Below are 25,639 nucleotides of genomic sequence, written 5' to 3' on the forward strand. Positions count from 1 at the left end.
GTGCCTGGTAGCCAGTAGCCCTGCCCAGCCCCCCTGGGAAGCTGCTGCAGTGCCCCTGAGTGGAGAGCCTCCCCTTACAACCAAGCACCCTCTCAGACAATTCTCAAACTATTTACAAGATTTAATTATTTACAACATAATAAATAATCATTAAATAAGCACATGGATATACCAACTAATAAAACCTCAAGAACTTATTTACACAGTCTCTCACTTGCACACAGTGTACTGGGGATCCCGTGTGCACTGCCCCTGGTGGGGTATCTCAGGGAGCAGGACTGTCTGTGTCCCTCCACGTAGTCTGTGGACACTCCGTGGCACTGGTGTCCATCTCCGTGCTCCTGGGGTCTCCGGGCAGCAAGCAGCCTCTGAGCAGCAAGTGGTGACTCCTCTGCCGTCCCTGCAAGCTGGCCTTCCCCTGCCTTTGATCCCCTTCCCCGGCTCTGCTGGGAGCAGTGTATGGGCTGCAGGCTGTAGCAACCCTCCTGCCCCACACAACCTCACAGCCCCGGCAAATGCAGCCCCCCCCCGGGCTTTTCCTGCCCCTGGGGCCCCTCACCCATCAGGGAAACTAGGGCAGACTCCGGCACTCCACCCCCCTCCCCCAACTCTGCTGTGCTCACCCAGCCACACCGGGCTGCAGTCAGGTCTTCGCAGGCTTGGAGTCTCCACACAAACAGTCCTTGCTTGATCCTGCCATGGCAGCCTCCTGGCTGGAGAGAAGAACTGGATACTGTATCACTCCAGTTTCAGCCTCTACTGCAGCTTCAGCAGGGAGCTCTCAGGGGCTTTCTGAGGGACCGCTGTGTTGAGACTTTGGATCCGGTCTCCAGCCTGTCTGTCTGTCTGTCTGTCTTGTTCCCTCCTGTGGGAAAACTGCTCCCCCCTTTTATCCCAGCCTCTCAGCCAATCCCAACTCAGTGCCCTTCTCAGGCTTTTACTAACAGCTCTATTTCAAAACTTTGCTGGGGTTATATCACCCCTCCCACTTCCAACAGAGCTGCTTCCAAAATAGCTTCACTTGCCCTCAGAGCCTACAGTGTCCCCTCTGGGACAAACTCTGTGTCTCTGCCAGGCAGCCCTTCCCATTCTGTTCAGGTGGGCCCATTTTTTAAATGCTGCTACATATTGTAAACACAACAGCCACTGTCCAGTGGTGTACTAACAGAGCAAGCGGGGCGCACCAGGCCAGAGGCAGCAGCACCTCCCGCATTTAGTGTGTGGTTCACCCACCCACCTGGAGGGTTGTAGGTTTCCTTACCTGTTCTGGCCAGAAATGCCAGCCGCTGCCCCGGCCCTGCATCCGCTGTGCTGTGCTGTTAACTTCCCCATCAAAGTGCCTGCAGTGGGACAGGAGAGGGGGCTTCGCACCCTGCTCAGATCGTTCCCGGGGGGGGTGGGGGTCACAAATGCAGGCATTGGCCTCCAGGTGCCAGAGACCCCTGGTACATTGCTGCTGCTGCCCCTAGCCCCATTGTACCAGCAGGGACCCAACTACACAGTCATGACTCAACACACCCTACATCTGCTCTGGACTCACCCATCCCGGCTCAGCAGTGGTGGCAGAGCCCTGCATCTCCCTCACTGTTGCCTTTGGGCTGCCCAGCAGTAACAGTGCAAAGCAGTTGCAGGGCAGCTCGGTATGGTGCAGGCTCTAGGTGGCTGCAGTGAGTACTGCCAGGTACAGTGAAGGGGATAGGCTGCTTTCCCCCATGCTGAGCAACAGTTGCTGCTGCTGCTGCTCAGCCTTGATAGACAAGTTTGGAGCAGGTGCAGGTCCCCACCAGTACCACGGGGCTGGGGCCAGCAGTGGTGGCAAGCGTCAACACTGGCGAGAAGAAGCCATCACCACTCAGGCTACCTAGAAAGCCATCCCAGCCCCATTTCTTGCACAGGGGGTACAGGATGCACCTTTGCCACATGGCATCTATGACAGGTGAGCTGAAAGCACAGACCATAAGCATGACAAAGCCCCTATGGAGGCCAGATCCAGCCCTCTGGTCTTATTTTGGCCACCCCCAGTTTGGAGAAAATCTCTCCAGAGAAAAATTGGAGACAGCGGGGTTTGAACCCAAGACCTCATACATGCAAAGCATATAGTCTACCACTGAGCTATGTCCCCAGTTTATGACCATTTAACCCTGGTTGTCACCCACCCTCACTTTCCCCTATCTGCCACTCCCTGTTCAGGTGCTGGGATCTCTTCTTGGGCAGCTCTAGTCTTCGCTCACCTTCTTGCTGATCTGGGCCATCGTCTGCATTGAATGCTGAACAGGTGTAGGGAAAGGCTGTGCTGTGTCCTGCTCAGGGTTGCAAACTGTCACTAAATTTACTGACTGTCAGTAAAACATAGGGATCAGAATGGCAGTCAGTACAGTCAGGAAAAAAAGCTTAGCTATCAGTAAAAACAATAAGCAGCTGCAGCTTGCCTAAAGCCCCCACAAAAAGACTACTGAAACGGCACCTGGTGTCCGAGTGGGAGCACCCTGCAGGGGATGTCCTCTCAGCCTAGTGCTCCTGCTGCACTGTCCCAGGATGCTTGTAGTACTGTTGGGTTGCAAGGTAGCTGCTTTGGGGTGTCTGTGCCAGGATGGGGGGATCAAGACAGTGGGGTAAGGAGAGGACTGGGCTGGGGTGGACAGTATGGTACAGGGTGAAGTTCAGGACATTGGTGGGGGGGGGGATAAGTTGGGATAAGTAAGGGGCCCCTCATTGGATGGGACAGCAGAGTGTAAAACTATTGCTGCCATCAAGGAGCGTTGCCAATTCAATCATTTTATTTTACTGCAAAGTTTTTACTGAGAACAAAACTTTTTTACCTGTTTACCATGGTTGATGCAAAGAATTCAGAAAGACTGGAAGAGGTGAGCATGTTCCTTGACACTCATTTCCTCTTTGAAATTTTGAGATATAACTTTTGAATTATGTACAGGCTTTCCTACAATTCAGGGTGATGTGTGGCACCATTAAAAGGATCTCAGAGCACCTCCTGGCAGAGAATCATCCACCTAAATCATTTCAACAGCACTTGCCGTGTGCTAGAAATGAAGAAAATCCCAACAAAAGTGAGCCCAACCCCTCTCTGAAGTAGGAGGCTTTTGAGACCCGGCTTTTGAGACCCGGTCGTAGAAGGCAACCAGGTTGGTCTGACAGGACCTGTCTCTAATGAACCCATGTTGGTTGCCCCTAAGCATAATCTCCCCTGCTGGTCCCTTGAAGATGTGTTCCTGGATAATTTTCTCAAAAAGCTTCCCCAGGACCATCGCAAGACTAACAGACCTATAGTTTCCTGGGTCCTTTTTCCTCTCTTTTTTGAAAATGGGAACCACAGTGGCCCTTTTTCAGTCCTCTGGCACCTCACCAGAGAACCACAAGTGCTCGTAAAGCTGTGCCAGGGATCCCACAAGGACGTCTGCCAATTCCCTCTCCCCAGCACTCTGGGGTGGAGATTGTCAGGATCTGCTGATCTGAACACGTTTAGTCCCTCCAGGAGTTCCCTGACTAGATCTTCACTGACCATGGGCCTTGCTGCACCTCCTCTGGGTCCATCAGGAATCCCAGTGCAGGGGATGTCCCTGTCCCTGTTCAGAAAAATGGAAGCAAAGAACCGATTAAAGAGATTAGCTTTATCATCTGATACTACCACCAGATTACCAAGCGTGTCCTGCAGAGGCCCCATATTACTTGGTATCTTCGTTTTACCCCCTATGTATTTAAAAAATGACTTCTTGTTATGTTTGATCCGGGTCGCTAGTCCCAGTTCCATCACTGCCTTAGCCTGCCTAACAGCCCCCCTACAATCTCAAGCAATGGAGGCATAATCATCCTTGGTGATGGCCCCTCCCTTCCATTGGGTGTATGCCTCCTTTTTGGTTTGAGACATTCCTGGATGCTTTTGGTGAGCCATGGGGGCTTTTGAGCACTCTTGCCCACTTTGATCTGTGTGGGGATTGTCACCCTTTGGGCTTGGAGGATTGTCTCCTTAAGGAACGACCATTCTTCTTGGACTCCCAATTCCCCTTCCCTCCATGACCTCAGTGCCTCCCCAACTAGTCTCTTTACCTCATTGAAGTCCGCCTTCCTGAAGTCGAGGGCTGCTGCCTTGCTGCAGGCTTTTGCCACCTTGCACTGGATGGTGAATTCCAGCAGGCGATGATCACTGTAGCCCAGGTGGTCGAAAACCCGCAGTCCCCTCACAAGGTTGTCGCCTGTGGCCAGCACCAGATCCAACAAGGCGTCTCCCCTGGTGGGGCTGTGCACCTCCTGATTTAGATGGAGGTCCTGTATCTTGGCTAGGAACCCATGTGAGCAGTCAGACCTGACTGACTGCTCTTCCCAGCAAATGTCTGGAAAGTTCAGGTCACCCATGATGACCATGTCTTTTGACCTAACTACCTCCATGAGCTGACTTAAGAATTCCTGGTCTAGCTCTTCCCCTTGGTTGGGTGGCCTGTAGTAGACCCCCACCATTAGGTCCCTTTTCCCTCGACTCCCTTGTATTCTAACCCAGAGCACTTCAGTGTGCCCCTCATCTGGCCTTCCTGCAGGCCTTTGTCACCCTGTGCTGGATGGTGAATTCCAGTAGGCAATGATTGCTATCACCCAGGTGGTCGAGCACCCGCAGACCCCTCACCAGGTCATCACCTATGGCCAGGACCAGGTCCAACAAGGCATTTCCCCTGGTGGGACTGTGCACCTCCTGGGTTATATGGAGGTCCTCTAACTTGGCTAGGAACCTTCATGAGTGGTCAGACCTGGCTGAGGTTTGCAAGGTTATTTTTAATATATCATTTTGTGTTGTGACCAGCTGCTTTTGCTGAGACACAGAAAAAAGCCTTTGTATTCAGCTGCAAATCCAGTGCTCTCCAAGATCCAAATCCTGTCACCCTAACAACCTCCATTATTGTTTCCAGTCAGAGAGGCTCCCCAGGTGTCCACGGGGTGCAGTTCCTTTGAATTAGTTTATGGACACAAACCAAGGGGGTTGCTCAATATTATTTGTGAGGGGTGGTCAGAGGGACCACCAGATGAAGAGAGACAACCAGTTTGTGCGAGATTTTCAGGAGCAGTTGGAGAGGGTTTGAGAAGTGGTGCAGGAAAACCTGGGACTTAGCCAACAGAGACAAAAATGAGGTTATGACGCACACGCCAGGAGGGAGATTGGGTTTTGGTTTTGCTTCCCAATAACAGTCACAGATTGTTGTCATGGTGGCAGGGACTTTTTCAAGTGACAAAAAGACTAGGGCCAGTAAATTATGAGGTACAAAGGATGAGCCCCATAAGGAGGAAGCGAAATTATCACATTAACATGCTGAAAAAGTGGAATGACAGGGAAGCGTGGCTGATGCAAGGAGAAGTAGGAGACCTAGACGATGTAGGAGACCCTAGGATATTAGAATTTGTGACAGGAGAACCCCGAATAAGGGAAAAACAGACCACTAGACAGAGGGAAGAGTGAGAACACTTGATATTCGAATTCCCACATGTATTTAGTGAAAAACCCAGTAAAGCCAAGGGTGTGGTGCACGAGGGGTATATCGCAAGAGATCACTGGAGATAGCTGCCGCAACACTCTCTCTTTCAGCTGTACAGCTCAGCAAGCTCTACTTCAGGACTAAGAAAATTCCCCCAAAAGACCGTGAGTGACAAATTACATACTACACACAATCACTTTAGGAAAACTTTTTCCACCTTAAAAAAGAAACCTTTCAACTATGCCTTTGCAGAGAAAAACAAAACATGCCTCTGATAAGCTTACTCTTCCTTCCCTACTCAGAGTAACACAAATTAATCCTGGGCACTGATCTTTCTTTACACAGCCATACCTTGATGTTTTTTTAAACAAGCTGTTACTCTCTTGTAACAAGCTGAATTGCTTTTAGGCTCTTCATTGTTCCTGGAGAGGCAGGGGAAAGAGAGAACTAAGTTTCTCCTCACTTTCAATCACAAATTCTCTGATACTGCCTGAGCAGATGTCTGGTAACATACCTTGTCTCTTTCTGTTCTTTCTGCTTTTATTTCCTGATGCACACAGGATTCCAGAGTGTCTGTCTCACATTTCTCTGTTTTTTATTTCTCTGCAGCTCTACTGCCTGTATAACACTTTGTTTTGCTATAACCTGCACTGGTAACTTACACTTTACAAACTTCACAGCAAACACACCAGCTTTTGCTCTTTCTGAACAGAAGACTGTAATTATTTTCCTAAGGACCCTAGACTCAAAGGACCCTGTTTATTCACACAGCCTTTGTAGCAGAGTAATTACTTACCTTACTTTCTAGCTTCCTATTGTAAACAGAGCAGGAGGTTTTTACTTAATTCTAAGCAGGCCACATCATATATTTATACTCTATTAGTCTGCCTGACCTGGACAAACAAGGTCTCCTGGTCAGCAGCAACAAACAACATCTCCTGCACAATACTTAGAACTTCAGTTACTTCCTATATAACTTTACTTGACTACAAGTTTCAGCTAACCCCTCTAAAACAGATCACTCTGCATCAACACATTTTCTGATCAGTCAGGTTACTACTCTTGTGTCCTGGTGGAGTTGCCAATTGTTGGACTGGATTTGAACCCAGCACCTATACCTTTGTTCTGGACGGACACAACTCTCAGACTGACCACAACAACTGCCAGTTGATAATGGGTGAATTTATTGATACAGGGCACGGACAAGAAGCAATGATACAGACAATCAAACAATTCTATATCTTCTAAGCCCAGAGCTGTCATCAGAGTTAAGGTATATCCAGCCAGAATGCAGGCTTTACTCTGAGACTCTCCCTCTTAGGTGTTAACAGTCTGGAGGTGAAATCTTGAAAACTCCAAGCTAAAGCCTGGAGGGCAGTTGCTTTACTTAAAATTCCCTTGACCCAACTCTGGGCTGTAATCCAAGCCAGGCTAGATGGACTCCAGACCCGCATTCCGTTTAACCCAGCTTACAAAAAACCACTGAGGTCACCTTGACCCTACACACACAGAGGAAAAGCCTCTGAACCCACTGCCATGCTACTGGGGAAACGGGGTACGATAGCTGAGGCAGCCAAGGAGAACCTAATATGATGCTAGGCCTTACCCTGGTAGGATCAGGATGATCAGTTCCCTCCAAATGTGTGTCGATCCTGCCAACTATGCCAAAAGGTTAGACCCCGACTCCATTCAGCGTCCAACAACTCGGGAGACAATGATCTAATCGCTCATGGGTCCTGTTACTCGTTATCCAAAGCAAGCAGGGAGCAAACGCTACTTGCACACATTGCTCGCAACAGCTTTATTTAGAATGGAGACAGCTTCCGGCAAAGGTCCCCAAAAAAACAACAAACAGGGACCTGCACTGATCATTAGTTCTTTTTACATTTTATACACCTTGGTCCGTGCTCATTAACATTCACTCCACCTGTGTTCCTACTCGGGTTCCACCCATTTCTCCTCCCATCTCAAGCTCCGCCTATGTTTACTGTTTACTTCATTAGCATGGGATTGCCTATGCATTTCATTCATTTACATGGCTTTCTGCTAAGAGCACATGCATAAGACTTTGACCCCGGTTTCTCTCGGTCACTTGCTGGTTCTTTCTGGTTTCTTGCTGACGCCTTCTTTATCTCCAAGCTCTTTCTTCTGCTTTATCTCCTGACAATAGCTGGTGGGCTGCATCTTGTTCTTACACAAGGAATCATGCATCTTGCACACTATCCCATGGTTAGGGAACTGCTTACTTAAGCATTTGGAAAGTTACTTTTAATATATCATCTTGTCTTCTGGTCAGCAGCTTTTGCTGAAACAGAAAAAAAGCCTTTATTCAGCTACAAATCCAGTGCTCCCCAAGATTCAAATACTGTTACCCTAACACTATATATGCCAAAGTTTCAGGAGTCATTTTTCCTACAAACAGATGCATCAGGGTGTGCCATAAAGGCGGCATTGTTCCAAAAAGTAAAGGACGAGGAATGAACAATAGCATAGATATGGGACTGTTCAGACTAGAAAAGAGACGAGTTTGGGGGGATTTGGTGGAAGCTTACAAATAAATCAGGGGAGAGCATCAGGGGCTAGATGAGTAACTATTCACCAAAGCACACAAGGGGACAACTGGGAGCAATCATCATAAACTCCTAGAAGAAGGTTTCAGACTGGATATAAGGAAAAACTTCTTTAGTTTCTCTGCCCAGACTCCCAGTGTGGGTGGTGCAGGCACCTACCCTAGGGATTTTCAAAAGGAGACTGGATGCACACCTGGCTGGGATTATATGACCCTAGCAGTCTTTCCTGCCCAGAGTAGGGGGGTTGGACCCAATGATTGACTGAGGTTGCTTCCAGTTCTAAAATTCTGTGAATCTGTGAATCAACATATACACCTCAAATGCACATGAATCTGGAAAATATTAATGTTATTACAGTTGCTGGCTTTTAGTATATAATTTATTATTTGTCTGGTTCCAAGATGGCAAACCCCCTTCCCAAAGGAGTACTTCTAAGGGTAAGAGGAGGGACTTATAGTGGCAAAGGTCAGAGGTCAGGGGCAGGATTGCTGATTTCAAGATAGCGACTAAGTGGCAGGGTACTTGTCAAAGGGTGGGGCCACCCATGCATCTCTCAAAAGCTCACCAAAACTCATTAAGTGGCCCTCCAGCTGGAATAATTGCCCACCCTGTGTTACAGGATGGTTTCAGGTTGGAAGTAAGGAATAACTTCTTCACAGTAAGGGTGACCACAATCTGGAATAGATTTCCCAGGGAGCCGGTGCAGTCCCCAACCTTGGAAGTCTTCAAGAGAAGACTGGACAGACACCTTGCTGGGATCATTTGAACTCAGCAGTAATCATGCCCAGAGCAGGGGTTTGGACCCAAGGATCTTTTGAGGTCCCTTCCAGCCCTTTATTTCTATGATTCTAGAAGTAGACGGAAAGAGACATTTCAGAGCATGTGAAATCCCCTAGTGTAGAAATGGTCTGTATGGTCTTCTTTTTGCTACAGAAAGCATTTGAGCACTTCCCTAAGGAAATTCTCTGGGGGAAATAAAGAAAAAAAGCATGAGAAAAGAAAACTGACCTCTTGAAAATAAGTATCTCAACCCTGTGCACAAGCCAGAACAAGCCCCTGTACTAGAGATCCGCTGGAAATGAAAATTGGTTTTCACTAGGCCCCGTACCTAACCTAATTCATATAGCAGTGATAAGTGCCTGATCTGCAGAGGGGTTTGAGGAGGACAAGAAAACTTTTGAGAATGGCAGAGTGAGCCAAAGAACACAGGTCTTAATAGAGCAAAGCAGCCAAAGTATCTGGTCTTTGGAGATGAAGATGTTAAGAAGGAATTTGGACAGAAGCTTCCACTTACCCTGGTAGAGGTATCTGGGTTACATCACGTGTACATATGTCACTAGAGGCAGGGTTAAGGAAGTGCATCGTCCATGTGTCGTAGCAGCAGAGGCTGACAAGATTTCCACTAACTTCTGTTGGGTCATATCAGGAACGGTGCGAGAATCTATCTGGGAGCTTAGGATCACAGGACTATTGCAAAGTCAGGCTGTTAGGGCCCTTACATGGTCATCTAGTCCAGCTCCCTTCTGAAAGCAGGACCAGCCCTCACTACGCGATCCCAGACACATCTGTGCGACCTGCTCTTGGGAACTGCCAGGGATGGAAACTCCCTCGTGTCTCTAGGGGCCTGTTCCAATGCTTAGCCCTGCTTGGAGCCACAAAGTTCCTCCTTCATCTCCAGCCTTTGTTTCCCCTGCTGCAGCTCGAGACCATGGCTCCTAGTCCTGTCCCCTGTGACCACAGAGAACAGCCCCTCTCCAGCCTCTCTGCCACTTCCCTGCAGGGATTTGCAGACTGTGATCAAATCCCCACTCAGTTTTCTCCTCTCCAGACTCAATCCTCCCAGCTCTCCCAGCCAACAGTCCAAACAACAACTTGTTCACCTCCCTGCTAGAGGTACAAAGTCGGTGGGATATTTCTGACACCTATACATCTGTCTAGCAGATTTAGGCTGGACATCAGAAAGAGCTTCTTCACAGTCAGGGGTGCCAGCTTCTGGAACGGGCTTCCAACGGAGGTAGTGCTCTCCCCTACCTTGAGGGTCTTCAAGAGGAAACTGGACAAGCACCTGCTTGGGGTGATCTGACCCCGGGAGCCCCAGAGCCCCAAATAGCAGGACAGCTAGTGGACAAAGGTCTAAAAGGGGAAATAGCTCAGCACCACCTGGTGGAAAAAGAGGGTAATTACACATATTTGAGTGCCATTCTGTTTGCACGCAATGAAGCCATAAACACAGCGCTTGAACTTGTGGTGAGCCAAACTAAACTACATCCGAGCAGTTTAACTCTAATGTGCTGAAACGGCTTTTAATATGTCAGGAAATCCCGCTCATGGAAACAGACACACAGTTGCAGTGCCTGAAAGGACAAATATTATGGTGTGTACATGTACCCTTATGAACTTTAGAAAAGCTGGACATATACAAGCCTGTGGGGTTGCACAGGATACACCCGAGGGTGCTGAGGGAGTTTGCTGATGAGATGGTAGAGCCACTAACCATCATCTTTGAAAACTCATGGGGATCAGGAGACGCCCCAGATGATTGGTAAAGGGCAAACACAGTGCCCATATTTAAGAAAGGGAAAAAGGATGCAGGGAACTACAGATGGGTCGGCCTCACCTCAGAACCTGGAGAAAAGCATGGAACAGATCCTGAAGAAATCCATTCCTAAGCACCTAGAGGAGAAGAAGGTGATCAGGAAAAGTCAGCGTGGATTCACCAAATGCCAATCATGCCTGAACAACCTGATTGCCTTGTATGATGAGATGGCTGGCTCTGTGGATGTGAGGAGGCCAATGGATGTGGTGTAGCTGGATTTTAGCAAGGCTTTTGTTACGGTATCCCACAACGCTCTTGCAGGAAAACTAAGGAAGTGCAGGCTGGATGGATGGACTGTAAGGTGGACAGAGTACTACCTGGAGTACCGGGCTTAGAGAGCAGTAATCAATGGATTGATGTCTAGCTGGCAGCCAGCATCAAGTCAAGTGTCCCAGGGTCAGTCTTTGGGCCGGTTTTGTTTCATATCTTCATCCATGGCCTAGAGTGATCCCTCAGCAAGTTTGCAGATCACACCAGTCTTGGGGAGTAGTAGATGTGCTGAAGGGTAGGGTTAGGATTCACAGTGACCTAGAACAACTCGAGGATTGGGCAGCTCCTCTGCAGAGCTGCTGTCGAGCCAATGAGCCCCCAGCCAATACTGGTGCATGGGATTGCTCTGTCCTAAATGCAGGACTTGGCACTTGTCCTTGTTGAACTTCATGAGATTTCTTTGGCCCAATCATGACTCTTCATTGAAAGGTGAAAAAAAAAAGCAAGTACTACTGGGATTTGAACCCAGGATCCACTATTTATAAAACAGGCACTTTAACTAACTAAGCCACAGTGCCCACAGAGTGGGAACTAGCACCTCCACCACACTCTGGTGAGGTGCATTGTGGCAGAAGTGTTTCTCAAAGGCTGAAGAAGTTGGTGGTGGGTGCAGGCAGGTGGGAGTTGAGGCTAGTTTTTCACAGACATGACCAGGACCCAAGGCCTGGGCTTCACGTTTCTGTCTCCCAGCCCCAGGGAGCCAACATGACATTCAGTCCAACCTGCAGCTGCACACCCACACCCAGCAGGTCCCCGCTGTCTCTTCTGTCGTTGGCAGTTCTCCCCTCACAGGCGCCTGCACAAGATGCATGTTCCTAAATCCATGCTCCAAAGCCTGGGCAGTGTTTGCAGGAGTCCGTGCAGGCTCCCACTGTTGCCATCGTGTCTGGCATCAGTTCAGGGGGGACACTCCTGTGACTTGATGGAGGGCCAAGCACTGGCTCCAAGTTCACAGGAGTGTGTCATCACAAAAGATACCAGGAGTGCCAGTGCATGATTTGATAGTTTTATAAAATGATGTGCCTGGTTCAGCATCAAAGGTTGCAATCTGGTCATTGAGGCAACCCTCACTCAAGCAAGCCACTGCAGGCTGCTATTTCCAGTCAGCAACTTGTAGGGACCTCAGAATGCTTCCTAGCTCTTCTTCCCCAGCCATTCTTCAGACAATGGTTTCTGTGATCAATATGGTCACAGCTTCTGATGAAATGGGCCGTTGCAGAGAAAAGCCTATGCCTCCCTGCAGGAGTTACTCTCCAACGTGTTACCCTGCCCTGACTTCTGCCAATCTAGTCACACAGTCCCACCGTCACAAAGCGGGGAGTCCTGTCTGCGAAACCTGGGTTGGAGATAAGTGTCAGGCATAAAGCAGGTGGACTGCAGCCATCTACAGCCTTTTCAGAGACAGTTGCATATAGAGGGGGAAAGTCCTTTTCCTGCTTCCGTGAGTCTTTTCAGTCCTGGTGGCCCAATGGAGAAGGTATTAAATTCTCAGCCAGAGTTTGTGGGTTGAAATCCCACAGGGTGTGCTGTATTCAGCTAGGTGTCATCAAATATGTCGGTCTCTCAAGGGCATTGTTCATCAGGCCATTTGATGCTACGTTGAACAGAGAGCCCTTCACCTGCAGGCAGAAAATAGCTTTCAGTATTGTGAGCTTCCTCCCAAACAGTCTGTCATAGAAGAGCACTGCTATTTATGGGGAGACACTGGGGAATGATGGATATATAGAAATGTGTTGAAATGGTTGCCAAGTCATTTCACATGGGATAGATGGAAAAACCTTTCCATTATTAGAGCAGTGAGGCAGTGGAATAGATGCCTAGGAAAGGCATCATGCATGCCAATGCCCCTGCAGGCAATAAAATCAGAAGGTTCCTGGGTCAGGGGTTTTGCCCCTGCACTCAGGTCAGGTCAATTTGGGATCAGGAAGGAATTTAAACCCACGGTCAGATGAGTATGAAGCACTGGTGGTTGCCTTTCTCTGTAGAGGGAGGCATGACTGCGCTCCTTTGATATCTCCACTGACAGCGCTCTTCCCCCTGCGTGACTGGTGCCGGGGCGGGCACTGTTGGTGTCAGTGGGTAACGTGCCTGGGAGTTGCAGTTCAGGGGCGATTGTGTAGTTTTAGGACTAGGTGAGAGAGACCCATGCATGGGAAGGGGGTTTGGACTAGGTGTGACCTGAAGATGGTTTCAAGTCTATTTTCTCCCCTTCTGGATATGGACCTCAGCAGTTGCATGACTGGATCCTCTTCTCTTTCCCCACAGCCCAGCTCCTGTGTGTGTTTGGGTTTGAAGCGGAAAATCCCACACCCAGAATGGCCCTCACCTCCGCTCCTCATTGATTCCTGGTCCTTTGTGATCACACAAAGGGGAAAGGGAAATCGTTGCACAGGGGGGCTTGTAATTACCTTGTCTCTTGGCAGGACCACTGATGCAGGTAGACATTTTGGTACTTTTTGCTCCAAGTCGATGCTTAGATTTTAATCACCAAAGGTTGACTGTTTTTTTCCTTTTTTGCCTCATGAATCAATTCCACCCTCGATAGGGCTCAAGCTCCAGAACCTAAGTATTACAAACCCATGTTTTGTGGGCTGGGCCACTGGGACTGTTCACGTCTCTTAAGGACACGCAGAAATGTATTGTGAGATCAGCCAGTTTCGAAACCCTTCCACCTCCCACCCCCTGTCAAGGGAGGCAGAGAAAGTTTGCTGGTTCCTTGCAGGGATCTTGCTTTTCCCCGTAGCTTATGGTCCTGCCGGGAGCGGTGGAGGAGGCCCGGTCTGCTCACACGAGCGAGGCCAGTGTCCTCTCCAGGGTGCAGCGGGTCAGCATGCCGTGCAGGCGGATGGCGCAGCTCCTGGCAGGCGGCTTTTGGAGAAGGTGGAGGGAGCTAACACACGCTGCGGGTCAGCTGTTGCCAGCTGCGCTTGGTTTATGCATTGCTCTGTGAAAGGAGCCCTTTGGGCCCGGGTCAGTGCCGTGGCCTAGGCTGCCCCGCGAAGCAGGGCACAGGGTTTGCCTCCTGCCTGCGGCACGTGAACAAGCTGCCCCCCCACACACCGGGAGCGAGCCGGCAGCTGAGGGGGGAGGCTTCTTCCTGGGGCTGCAGGGCGAGCTCCCCTCTTCCAGGGGGTGGCTCTAGGGGAGGGTTTGGTCCCCGCGGAGGAGCAGGGAGCGGTGCTGAACGGCACAGCAAACGCCTGTAAGACTGCCTCGCACCTCTGCGGCGAGGGGCAGTGTGCGGGGCTGAGCTCCCAGCGCAGCGCAGCGCAGCGCAGCGCAGCACCCCTCGCGCAGGGCAGCGGGCGCGGCCAGGTGTGCTGTCCGCCAGCATCTCCCCCGGGTTAACGCGCGGGGGGGCGGTCTGTGACGTCACGTGTGACGCGACGAGCAGGCAGGACCTGAGGGAGGGGGGGTCGTGCTCAGCTCCCAGGAGCCCCCGCGGCGGGGGAGGGGTGCGGGGTGCTGCGGGGCTGGACACGGCCCTCGTGTCGTCCACCCGCGACCCGGCGCGCGGCGGCAGGAGAGCAGGCGCTGCAGGAGGAGCCGGCCGGGCTCCCCGCGGAGCCCCCCCAGCTCGCAGCGGGGCACGACCTGCCCGGCCCAGAGACCTGGGGCCCCGTTTGCGGGGCCTGGGCTACGGGGAAGCCGCGGGGCCGCGGGAGGTTTGCAGCCGCCTGCCTGCCTGCCTGCCTGCGGGAGCTGCGTGTGCTCTGGCTGGAGCCCCAGCGCCGCAGCAAGGAGCAGGTGCTGGAGCTGGTGGTGCTGGAGCAGTGCCTGCCATCCTGCCCCGGGGATGAGATGCGGAGCCGGGCGCGGGGTCGTGGTGTGAAGACCTGCGCTGAGGCCGTGGCCCTGGCCGAGGGGTTTCAGCCGGGTCAGGGGGAGGATGAGACGCTGCAGGTGAGACTGTTGCACCTCCATGTGCTGGCACAGCGTCCCATCCCAGCCCCATCGCTCCCACATCCCGGCTCAGCACTGACATGTCTTCCTCGTCCCCAGGTCGCAGTGAGGGTGAAGGTCGAGGAGGGGCCCTCCGACGAGATGCAGCCCCTGGGGGCACTGCAGGGCCCTGGTGATCCCTGCCCGGAGCAGCCGAAGGCCCATCCTGCGGACAGGCCTCTGGATGAGTCAGGACAGAGGGAAACCCCGGGGCCTCAGGACAAGCCACCTCGCGTCCCCATAGAGGAGCACCCACAGGAGTCAGGTGAGATCCACGATGGAGATACGGATGCCTGAATGACTGTCCTGCAGCCTGGGGGAGACGCGCAGGTGTCTGCCTCTGACAGTGACAGGGCTGCAATGTTCATAACTGCGTGGCTGGGCCAGGACAGACGTGATCGCTGGGGGTGGACTGCTTCCGGGCTGAGGCCCTGATCTTTCTCCCTGCATGAGTGCAGCACCCAGCACACAGAGGCCGCATCATGCAAGGGCAATATCGTGCTGCCAGGATAATAGCTATTATGTACTTCACGTCTGAGCCATCAGTGCTCACTGCCCCTTCCTCGTGCCCCCATGAGCGCTCTCTGTCCAATACGGGGCTGGTGCACATTACGGAGAAATGAGACCTGGATGGTTTGGGTGCACCTAACCCAGGCCTGTGTGCTGCTGCAGACTCCCCTGAACCGGAGCAGACCTGGGAGCTGTCAGCAGACAAAAGCTACTCAGGCTGGTGGCCCAGACGAGGCTCGATCCCAGGGGCAGGGAGGGGGTGGTGGGTCTCCACTCTCCCGCAGCATGAGCACCGCCCCTCGGTGCAGAAATCTCCCTTCCACAGCATGGTGGTGGGGTCAGTGCTCCACAGATCAGTGGTTCTTGTTCTCCTGGTGCCCCTGCAATCGTTTCACAGCCCAGGAGCAGACCGACCTTGCATTTCCCTTCCCCTGCCCTTAGCGTGTGGATCTGATACAGCCCCAGCATCGCTTGAGCTGCTTTCCCAGGGAGCGATGGCCCTGCAGGTGCTGTCGTGGTGCCGTGATCACCACCCCATGCTGGTGTTGGCTACAAATGTCCAACTCGGGATCCTTAAAATTCTAGTTTATTAGGCGGATTGAAACACTGTAATCATAAACCTTGGGGATGGTCCACACACACACATGCACACATGCACACACATACACACACACACAGTAGCAGGCTACAGAGTCAGGTATACCTATCCTACAAGCACTGGAGTCTGTCGTTGAGGCTTCTTTCAGCGTGGTGTTATCTTCCAGAAGGGGGTCGCCGGCTGGTCCTTCTGGCTGGACAGGTCTGGTTGAGTTGGAGATGAAGAGGGCGCCGCTGAGGGTCACTTTTCACTGCCTTTTATCTGTCCCTGGCAGACTTTGGTGACTCCCCAGTTTTCTGGTTTGCCCAATCCAGGGGTCATTGACCCTCGTGGGACTTCCCCCCCCCCCCCCCCGGTGGCTACTGGACAGCATCTGTCAGCCCCAGGGGTCGTCCGCATGTACGTGCAGGTTTGGGAGTCCGTTGATGAATTTAGAATAGGGCTCTGGGAGTGGTCGATTTGGAGATATTCAGCCCAAAAGTTGGTCTCTGGTGTTGATTAAGTCAGGCCAGGGCTTCTAGCCCTTGATCAGTGAGGTATAGAGATTTCCCGGTTGTTACACTGTCTTCTGTTGAGTTCAGCTTCCAGGTGATAATTGCTGCCTGCTTCCATGTTACACATTCAATCACTGATTCACTCATTCTTTCAGAGGCCAGCCTGATACAGGGAGGGGCAGTTTGATTCCTGCCTTTGTTAACAATGTTACAATGTATAACTTACTAAAACACATTTAGTTGAAAGTTGAAAGGTGAGGAGTATAAAATATAAGCTACAAATGCCGTGGCACACAAATAGATAAAAATACCAAAATACAAGGGGAGATACAAAATGCACACATACAAATTTTAAAATACAATTCCTTATCTTAAAGTGAAAGAGAGAGGAAGGAAGAAAAGGTAGAAAAAGAGAAACATATCCAAAGAGGGGAGAGCAAATGCAGGCAAGAGGAAAAGGGGGCTTTCTGCTACACTGGGACAGAGTTACAGGGGCTCATCTCCAGCCTCATGCCTGTGGAGGTGTCTTAGCACGAGCTGTGGGATTCTACATCTTCCTTCTCCCCGCTCTTCCACACACTGTGGCCTCCGTCTCCTCAGTCCCAGGCCAGTGCAGGAGACTTACAGGGCTTTCCCCATGCCAGCAGCACCAGGGCTCACATGTGCACTCCCTTCCCACACGCAGGTGCTGGGACCCTGCCGAGAGCTGAGTAGCAGCCTGCTGAGGAGGGGCCGGTGATCCTGGAGCTGCAGAGGACGTGCGCAGGGAGCCTGGAGGAGAGGAGCTCCCTGACCCCTGAGCCAGGCCAAGTGCAGAAGGGGCAGGGCAGGCCTCCAAAACAGGAGGAGAGCTCGAAGGTGAGCAGGGCACCCGGTTCACTTGTGGTGGGGAGTACAGGTAGGGCAGAGCGCAGGAGGAGCCCGGGGTGCTGTAAGGAATTTGGGGAGCAGAGAGACCTGAAGAGCATGAAGGCTGCAGCCCTAGCTACATTAGCAGGAGCTCCCTCCCGAGTGCAGATAGCAGGGGTGCTGACACGGGCAGGCCGGGTTACAGTGCGTGGAGCTGGGGCTCCCTGCCTCAGAATGTGCTGCCCAGGCTGCCTCAAAGGACCGAGCAAATAGACCGTGATGAGCTGGGCTAAAGCCGGCACCTGAACTCCTGTATCCACAGCTGCATCCACGTCACATGTCAGCTGAAGACTGGGGAGTTGTGTCCCCTTGCCTGTCATGGCTAAGATTGCAATTCGTGGTAGTACCAGTGATTGCAGACAGGGCTGTGGGGGCCGGGAGCAGCTGGCCTAGGAGACACTGATGGTGCAACGCTTGTGCCTGCAGCTCCGGGAGGTGTTTGAGGACGTGGCTGTGTATTTCACAAGGAAGGAGTGGGAGCTGCTGGACGATGAAGACAAGGTGCTTTACCAGGACCAGATGCTGAAGAATTACCAAGCCCTCGTTTCCCTGGGTAAAGCTCTGGGTCTTGCTTCCCCCGGAGTTTTGTGAACTGTGCAGTTTTGTAGTCGCTCCCGTGTTTCAGCAGTCTCATCCTCATGAATTTATGGCTGGAGGTTTAAATGCCCTTCCTCCCCACTGCCCTGTCAGTGATCAGGCCTCCCTCACATTTCAGACTGAGATCTCCTCCTTCATTTGCTCCAGCCGCCTTCACTTGTGCCTTCCCCATTCTTGTGACTCCTGGTCCTTCTACATGCAGCAGTTTCTTGGCAACACGATCTCCCTTTGACTTCTCAGCACGTTCACACCAACTCCAGGTCATTGTGCACGAATGCACTAAGAGCTGTTCCTTGTAGGAAGATTCTGATTTCCTCCCTGTCTGGCCTAGCGAGTCCTCTCCAGACACATTTAACAATCCTAGCATGCTCCGTTCTGTGATATCTAAATTCCCTTTCTCCCCTAGTTAGGACCTGGCACAAGGCAATAGATAGTCTTACCAGCCTCTGCTGCTACAATAGGAGATGATGTGTTTTCTCAACTGCTCCTCTGGCAACACGTGTACACATTGTGTGATCCCAGTTTGTCTGCCTAGGGGTCCCTGGAAGCTGCTGTCCACATCCTTTCCTAACATCTTCATCTCCATAGACCAGAAACTCTGTCTTTGCTGGGTTTTTTACAGCCTGTCCTCTCAAGCTCCCTCTGCTCCTCTCAGGAGATTTCTTGTGCTATTCCTAAAATTGTCTGACCCCCTGCCCTGGGCAGGAAAGCATGCCAGGGTCAGACAACCCCAGCCAGGTGTGTGTCCAGTCTCCTCTTAAAGATCCCCAGTAGGGGAGACCCCCAGCTCCCTTGGAGCCCATTCCAGATTCTGGCCACCCTTACCGTAAAAAGTTCTTCCTGACGTCTAATTTAACTCTGCTCTCCATCAGTTTGTGGCTGTTGTTTCTAGTTACTCCAAGGGGTGCCCTGCTAAACAGAGTATCCCCTATTCCTGCTGACCCCCTCCAACGAATTTGTAGATGGCTGCTAGATCACCTCTCAGCCTTTTCTTGCAGAAGGTGAAGAGATCCTGGTCTCAATCTGTCCATGTAGGGCTTTGCCTGCAGGCCCCTAACCATCATACGTGTAGACCTCCTCGGGACCCTCTCAAGGTTGTCCATATCCCTCTTAAAGTGCAGCACCTGAAACGGGACACTGTACTCCAACTGCGGTCTTACCAATGCAGCATAGAGAAGATATATCACCTCCCTACACCTGTTGGTTATGCACCTGCCAGTGCATGATACAGTGCGTATATCTTTACTGATCACTTACAGTCTGTAAGTGTGTTGGAGATTCCTTCTCCCTAGGTGCAGTAATTTGCATTTATCTTTGTGAACCTGCATCCTATTCTGTGCTGCCCACATGTCCACCCTGTCCTTAACCCCCTGAATCCGTTCCCTGCCCACCAGTGTTTTTACTTTGTCCCATAATTTGGTGTTGTCCATGAATTTGGAGAATTTGTCCACGCCCTCATCCAAGTCACTGATGAAGATATTGAACAGCACTGGCCCAAGGACCGAACCTTGGGGGACTGCACTGCCCACACCTTTCCAGGTCAACACCGACCCGTCCACCACCGCTGTCTGGGTGAGTCCCATAAGTCGATTTACTACCCACCTGACCATGTAATCGTCTACGTCACAGCCTCTTAGTTTACTTAGGAGAATGGGATGAGACACCATATCGAAGGCCTTTTTAAAATCCAGATCAATGGCATGTACCTCGACTGCTGCATCTAAGCATTTTCTGGCGTAGCTGTAAAAAGAAACAAGGTCACTCAGGCAGGAGCTCCCTGCTATGAATCCATGCCGGTTACCCTTCAGCATTATTTTTCCTGCTGGACTTGCACAAATGTGATCTTTAATAATTTTTTCAAAGTTTTTTCCAAGGCTAGAGGTGAGACTAACTGGCTTATAGTTACCCAGATCCTTCTTCCTCCCCTTCTTGAAAATAGGGACCATATTGGCCCTTTTCCAGTTCTCTGGGACCTGTCCTGAGCACCACAAGTGCTCAAACAGTCATGCCAGTGGTTCTGCTGTGACACAGACCAATTCCTTCAGCACTCTTGGAGGAAGATCATCTGGGCCTGCTGACTTGAACACGTCCAACCCCTCCCAAGTGTCCCTTCACTAGGTTGACACTAACTGTTCATGAGCTGGTGTCCCTCTTGTGCCTCTTTTAGTGCAGCTGAGAGATGTCATTATTTGTGTGCAGAAATACAGATCCATGGATCATGCATTTCCTCACCTGTCCCTGGTGACTATGTCAGTTTAATGCCCTTTCTAAATCAGGAGTGGTTGGTGCTTTCTTTCCTATGACCACTCCTCATCCACCTGGGTGACAAGGACTGTTATCTCTTGAAGGCTTCTCCCTGCAGTGCCTTCTCTTTCATCTTAAGTGCCCATCCTCCCCTGTCCATCAAGGCCCTAATAGGCACCTTGAGTTCATTGGATCCGTTCCCCAAAACCCAGTTGGATTCTGCATCCTGTACCCAGTCACAAATGCTCTTTAACCACTGCCCACACAGGATATCGAGGTCCCACACCTGACTTAATCTGCAGTGTCCAGCGAGGACAGGTGGAGCTCTGGGTCTGTGATGATGAAGACCATGGGGAAATCTCAGGATCAGAAGGCGTGCTGCCAGGTGAGTTGTGGCTGTCTGTCCACCCCGCACCCCAACTCTACTGTCAGTAACACTCCATGGCCAGGGTGCCAGTGGGACTTGGAAGCTGCATGACTTTCCTGTGCTGCCATTGCAGAATGCTGACCATGGATCCAGGGGGCATATGCCCTGCCCCCCCTCACCATCCTGGGGTGCACACAGTGGTGGGAGCCCCAAATCTCTTCTCGATGAACCCCTAAGGGGTATGGGTGTGTGGGTATGGGATTTGTGGAGGGCTGTGGGTATGTGTGTGGATGTGTGCATATGATGCATGGGGGAGGGTGTTGGGGTATATGTGGATGAGTCAGTGGGAATGGTGGGTTTGTGGGGATGTGTGGGTGGGCATGGGGTTTGTAGGAGGATGTGGGGTGTGTGTGTTGTGTGCATGTAGCAGTAAATGGGGCTTCTTGTAGAGTCTTGTGTGAATGTTAGGGGGTATAGGGGAGGGTGTGGTTAGGTATGGGTTTTCTGGGGTGTATGATTGTGTGGTGGATAGTGTGGTTATGGGTTTTCCGTTGGAGGGTTTAAGGGTATGTGGGTGTGCATGGGGATGCCTGCCTGAGCCCAACTGAGCCAGTCAGGCCCTGTCCCCGCCCCACAACAGTCTAGAGTCTGATTCATAGATTCATAGATGTTAGGGTCGGAAGGGACCTCAATAGATCATCAAGTCCGACCCCCTGCATAAGGAGGAAAGAGTGCTGGGTCTAGATGACCCCAGCTAGATACTCGTCTAACCTCCTCTTGAAGACCCCCAGGGTAGGGGAGAGCACCACCTCCCTTGGGAGCCCGTTCCAGACCTTGGCCACTCGAACTGTGAAGAAGTTCTTCCTAATGTCCAGTCTAAATCTGCTCTCTGCTAGCTTGTGGCCATTGTTTCTTGTAACCCCCGGGGGCGCCTTGGTGAATAAATCCTCACCAATTCCCTTCTGTGCCCCCATGATGAACTTATAGGCAGCCACAAGGTCGCCTCTTAACCTTCTCTTGCGGAGGCTGAAAAGGTCCAGTTTCTCTAGTCTCTCCTCATAGGGCTTGGTCTGCAGGCCCTTGACCATACGAATTGCCCTTTGCTGTACCCTCTCCAGGTTATCCGCATCCTTCTTGAAGTGTGGCGCCCAGAATTGCACGCAGTACTCCAACTGCGGTCTGACCAACGCCCGATAGAGGGGAAGTATCACCTCCCTGGACCTATTCGTCATGCATCTGCTGATGCACGATAAAGTACCATTGGCTTTTTTGATGGCTTCGTCACACTGCCGGCTCATGTTCATCTTGGAGTCCATGTCCTGCGGCTCCTGCTCCACTACTGTCAACAGTGCACAACCCCAGCATGGTCTGCTCCAGCTCCATCTAGGCTTGATGCATTCAACCGCCCCTGGGCATGCAGCATGGGTAGGGCAGCTCCTTCTGGCAGCTGCCCCCAGCCCTATGGTAGCAGTGGGGTCCAGCGCCCTGCTAGCGACAGCCAGAAAGGGTTGCAGCTGCCCAGACAACCTACAAACCCAGCCCAGCTGTGGATCCATTCCAGCCACGCTTTATGCCCAGCGGGCAGCAGTATGCGCCACAACCAGGCAGCACGTTGGCCAGGTGGGACTAAGGAACCTGCTGCAGGCTAGACAGGCTGTATTTTGCCCACCCCTGCTGTAATGTGTCCAGGCAGGTGATGTTCCCACTCTCTGGAACTGAACAGCATGGAAAGAAGCAACTGTTCTCTTCTTCTAATGACAGATGTTAGGAAATGATTAGTTTTGCAGTCTCAGTTTTCAGCCCAGATCTAGTTTCCATGGGTTGCCATGATCTTAAGTTGCTATCTTCACTCAGCAATGTAAGAGTTAATTCCCCGGCCTAAAGTAGCTGCCCTCTCCCAGGGCATTATGGGATCTGTAGTCCCCCATTGAAATCAGCATGGTACACAGAGGTTCTGCGTAGCCATTCCTGTGAGATAAGAAAGAAGCTGAGCCTGTCCCTGGCTGCTTCTGGTCAGGCTGACCTGAAACCCAGGAACAGTCTCATCATGGTCTCAGTCTGCATGAAATGGGTCCATGGCAGTGGTGGGATTCAAAAGATTTCAGGTTGTGGTGGAAAGTGAATCCCCCATGGTTTGCACCAGAATAGCCCCCTATTACCAGATTTGCCCATCACTTTGGGATTTGCTATTTCTTAGGGGTACATTTCTAGTCTCTTTGTAATTCTATTAGTGTGCTGTTTGTGTTACTTGTGTTTCTATGTGGAGCTGTATCTCTCCCTTCTGCAAGTCCGCACCCCCAGTGGAGCTATCTTGCAGGACTTGGTTTCAATGAGGCTGGGTTCCTCCAGCCACCAAATCAGTTAAATGCATACACACACACACATAGATAAATATGACACACTTGACCCGACTGGGTTGATCAGCATGTACAGGCTGACACCCTCACTTGCCAGAAATAAGTTAATTAAGGTAACAATAAAATGCAGTCAGACACAAGCACACAAGTGAACAGAATACCTCTGAATCAGGCTGGGTGTGCCCCTGACACCCTCATGGGCCAGCATCTAGTTCATCAGGCACGTCTGACCTAAACTTGGTCAATCAGCCTATATAGGCTGATCCCCTTTGTTTCTCAAACTCGGCACGTCCCAGTGTTTTGCCCTAACTGTCCTAGTAGTTATAGCCTCTTGATGAGTGGGCCCCACAGGATTTTGGGGCTTCACTGGGGTCTTTGGCTTAGGTAAAAGAAGTGTTGCTGCAGAGCAAGTGGGGAAGCCTAAACAGAGAAGGAAAAATACACCCAGTTACCACCAGTTTGACTATAAAAGTTATTTATTGCTATGTATATGAAATGTACAATGGTATTAGTAGTAATAGACATGCAAGGGAAAACAAACAAAAAGAATTACAATATTACCCTGGTTTAATTGTGTATCTGGGAAAACCTAGCTCAGGCTTACCTAAAAAATTCAGGTTTAGAAAGCTATGCCAAGAGAGAAAAAGAAAGAGAGAGAGCGAGAGCTGGGATCTCACCACTCCAAGGGACTCGGGTGTTTTGTTGACAGGCAGAGTTCCCAACACAATCATTGAAGGTTAAACTCACGATGGAAGAGACTATCTGTTTCACCCAGCATCTCGAGAACAGCAGCGGATGGTGTCAGAGAGATTTCTCACTCTTGAAGCACACTGTTTGCTGCTTTACAGCTTTCTTGTACCCTTAGTCCAGCCTCTTCAAAGCGTTCCTTTAATTGTGTAAACCAAGAGGGTCCCAAGCCATAATTGACAGGGAAAATCCTGTTATATAAAGAGTTTCAATTTAAATAAATTACCTCTTTCAGTAACAATGGGTTATCTGGTTTGGAACATCTAAAAAAACTGATTAACAACCAGGAAAAACATCAAGTTTTAAGGAGTAACCGGACACCTAGGAGCCAGCTTGAAATTATTATGAATATAGAAGATATACTGGAAGGGCTTCTCAGATGGCCTAGCTATGCTTGCACTGTGAAGTCAGCATCGGTGTTGTGTGTTTTACCTCTTGTGAACAAGCCTCAGCTCAGCATGACTTTCAGATCTTACTGTCGTCTTTGAACAGAGTTAAGGGGATTGCTTACTTGGAGTGTTCATAAACTTTGTGGGGAGGACTTTCACCAGTCATCCTGGGCATAGTATGACAGCATTTGTGGTCAGGGCTGAAACAGGCTGGGTATTGTGATGAACCCTTAACCATTGTTCATTTGTCACCCATACCCTATCTGACTCGTTCTCTTGCCTCAGCATTCCCTAACCTGGCAACTGAGTTTTAGTCAATCAAGTTTAAATAGGCCTCCCACACTGGGATGGAGGAATGTACGGCCGATGATGCCTATTAAACTTTTCTTCTTCTTAGTTGTGGTTAGATGAGGGGTGTGGCGGGGGAGGGGATAGAAAAAGTATTTGGTAAGTCCAGCAAGCTGGGTGCCAGGGCTCCCTCAGGAACACAGAGCTGACAGGTAACACCACTTCCTGTTTCCCCTCCATGGCCTTAAGTGTCACGAAGCCTGAGACTCAGCACAGAGTCCTGGTTCAAGTTCAGGACAAGGCCTTAGCCCCTTTGAAGACCCTGTGAAATGGATGCCATCTGGGACCGGTGTGCAGAGGAAAGCTCCAGGGGTGCATTCCCTGCACAATACCTTTTCCCTGGAAGCAGGCAGGAAGTACAGCCCTGCTCCTTTCAGAAGAGAGCACCACAGCTCTACATCCCCGCTTCATCCTCAGTCCCTTAGAGCATGAAGCTATTCAGGCACTGCCCTAAAGTACATGTCCCACGTGTGCTTATCCCGGCAGGGCCTGAAGTGTTCATATGAACAGCTGGGGCAGATACTCTGAGAGTCTGGGTCTGATCTCACCAAGTAGGTAACATTAGCCCAGCACAGGGACCTGCCCAACCTTACCCCAGGACTTGGGTTCTTGGCAGGAAGACCTTGATTTATTGAGGGAACACAATGCAAAGGTCCAGGTCCTGCTCTGAGGCCCATGCCAGTAGACAGAATAGAAGTGTTTGCCCTTTGCCAGCAGGGTAGGAACTAATCTGGAGTTTCTCTTCCCCATGCAGGAGGTGCCAGGCTGCTGAGCAGAGCTGAGGAGCAGCCTCCTGTAGAAGGGTCTGCAGACCTGGAGCTAGCACGGACATCCCCAGGGAGTTGGGGTGAGATGGACTCCCTGAGACCTGAGAAGGACCCATGCCACGAGAGTCAGGGGAGGCCCCAAAAGCAGAAGGAGAATGTAGCCATGAGCCAGGTATCGTGTCCAATTGGGCATGAGGGTGGAGAAGGGGCAGAGCCTAGATAGAGCCCGGGTGCAGGCAAGAATTTGCAGAGCTGTGAGACCTTAAGAGCCACTGGAAAGATGCACTGCATCCAAGCAAAGGCAGTGGGGAGGGCCTCAGGTAAGCCAGCGCTCACTGCCAAAGAGGGGCACAGTTCACCCCTACCTGAAGGTCAGGCAAACCTTTCAGTGCCCACCACTCCTGGCTCTTCACAAGATAAGGTACACTTGGGAGAAGTCCCATGTATATACCATGTGTGG

General features: G+C 51.1%; 1 protein-coding gene and 1 pseudogene across 1 annotated transcript in view; both read left to right on the forward strand.

The window, feature by feature from the left end:
* Positions 1-25,639, forward strand: part of LOC102575564 (zinc finger protein 883-like) — a 100,143-nt pseudogene that overhangs the window by 69,765 nt on the left and 4,739 nt on the right.
* LOC132248240 (zinc finger protein 420-like) overlaps positions 14,359-25,639 on the forward strand; it is a 178,436-nt gene continuing 167,155 nt past the window's right edge. The window contains exons 1-2 of the mRNA XM_059721198.1: positions 14,359-14,813; positions 14,913-15,117. Coding sequence (XP_059577181.1) covers positions 14,712-14,813; positions 14,913-15,117 — 307 coding nt within the window. The 5' untranslated portion in view covers positions 14,359-14,711. The remainder of the gene's footprint in view (positions 14,814-14,912; positions 15,118-25,639) is intronic.

Source organism: Alligator mississippiensis, chromosome 2 (assembly GCF_030867095.1).
Source record: "Alligator mississippiensis isolate rAllMis1 chromosome 2, rAllMis1, whole genome shotgun sequence".
NCBI classification, from domain to species: domain Eukaryota; kingdom Metazoa; phylum Chordata; order Crocodylia; family Alligatoridae; genus Alligator; species Alligator mississippiensis.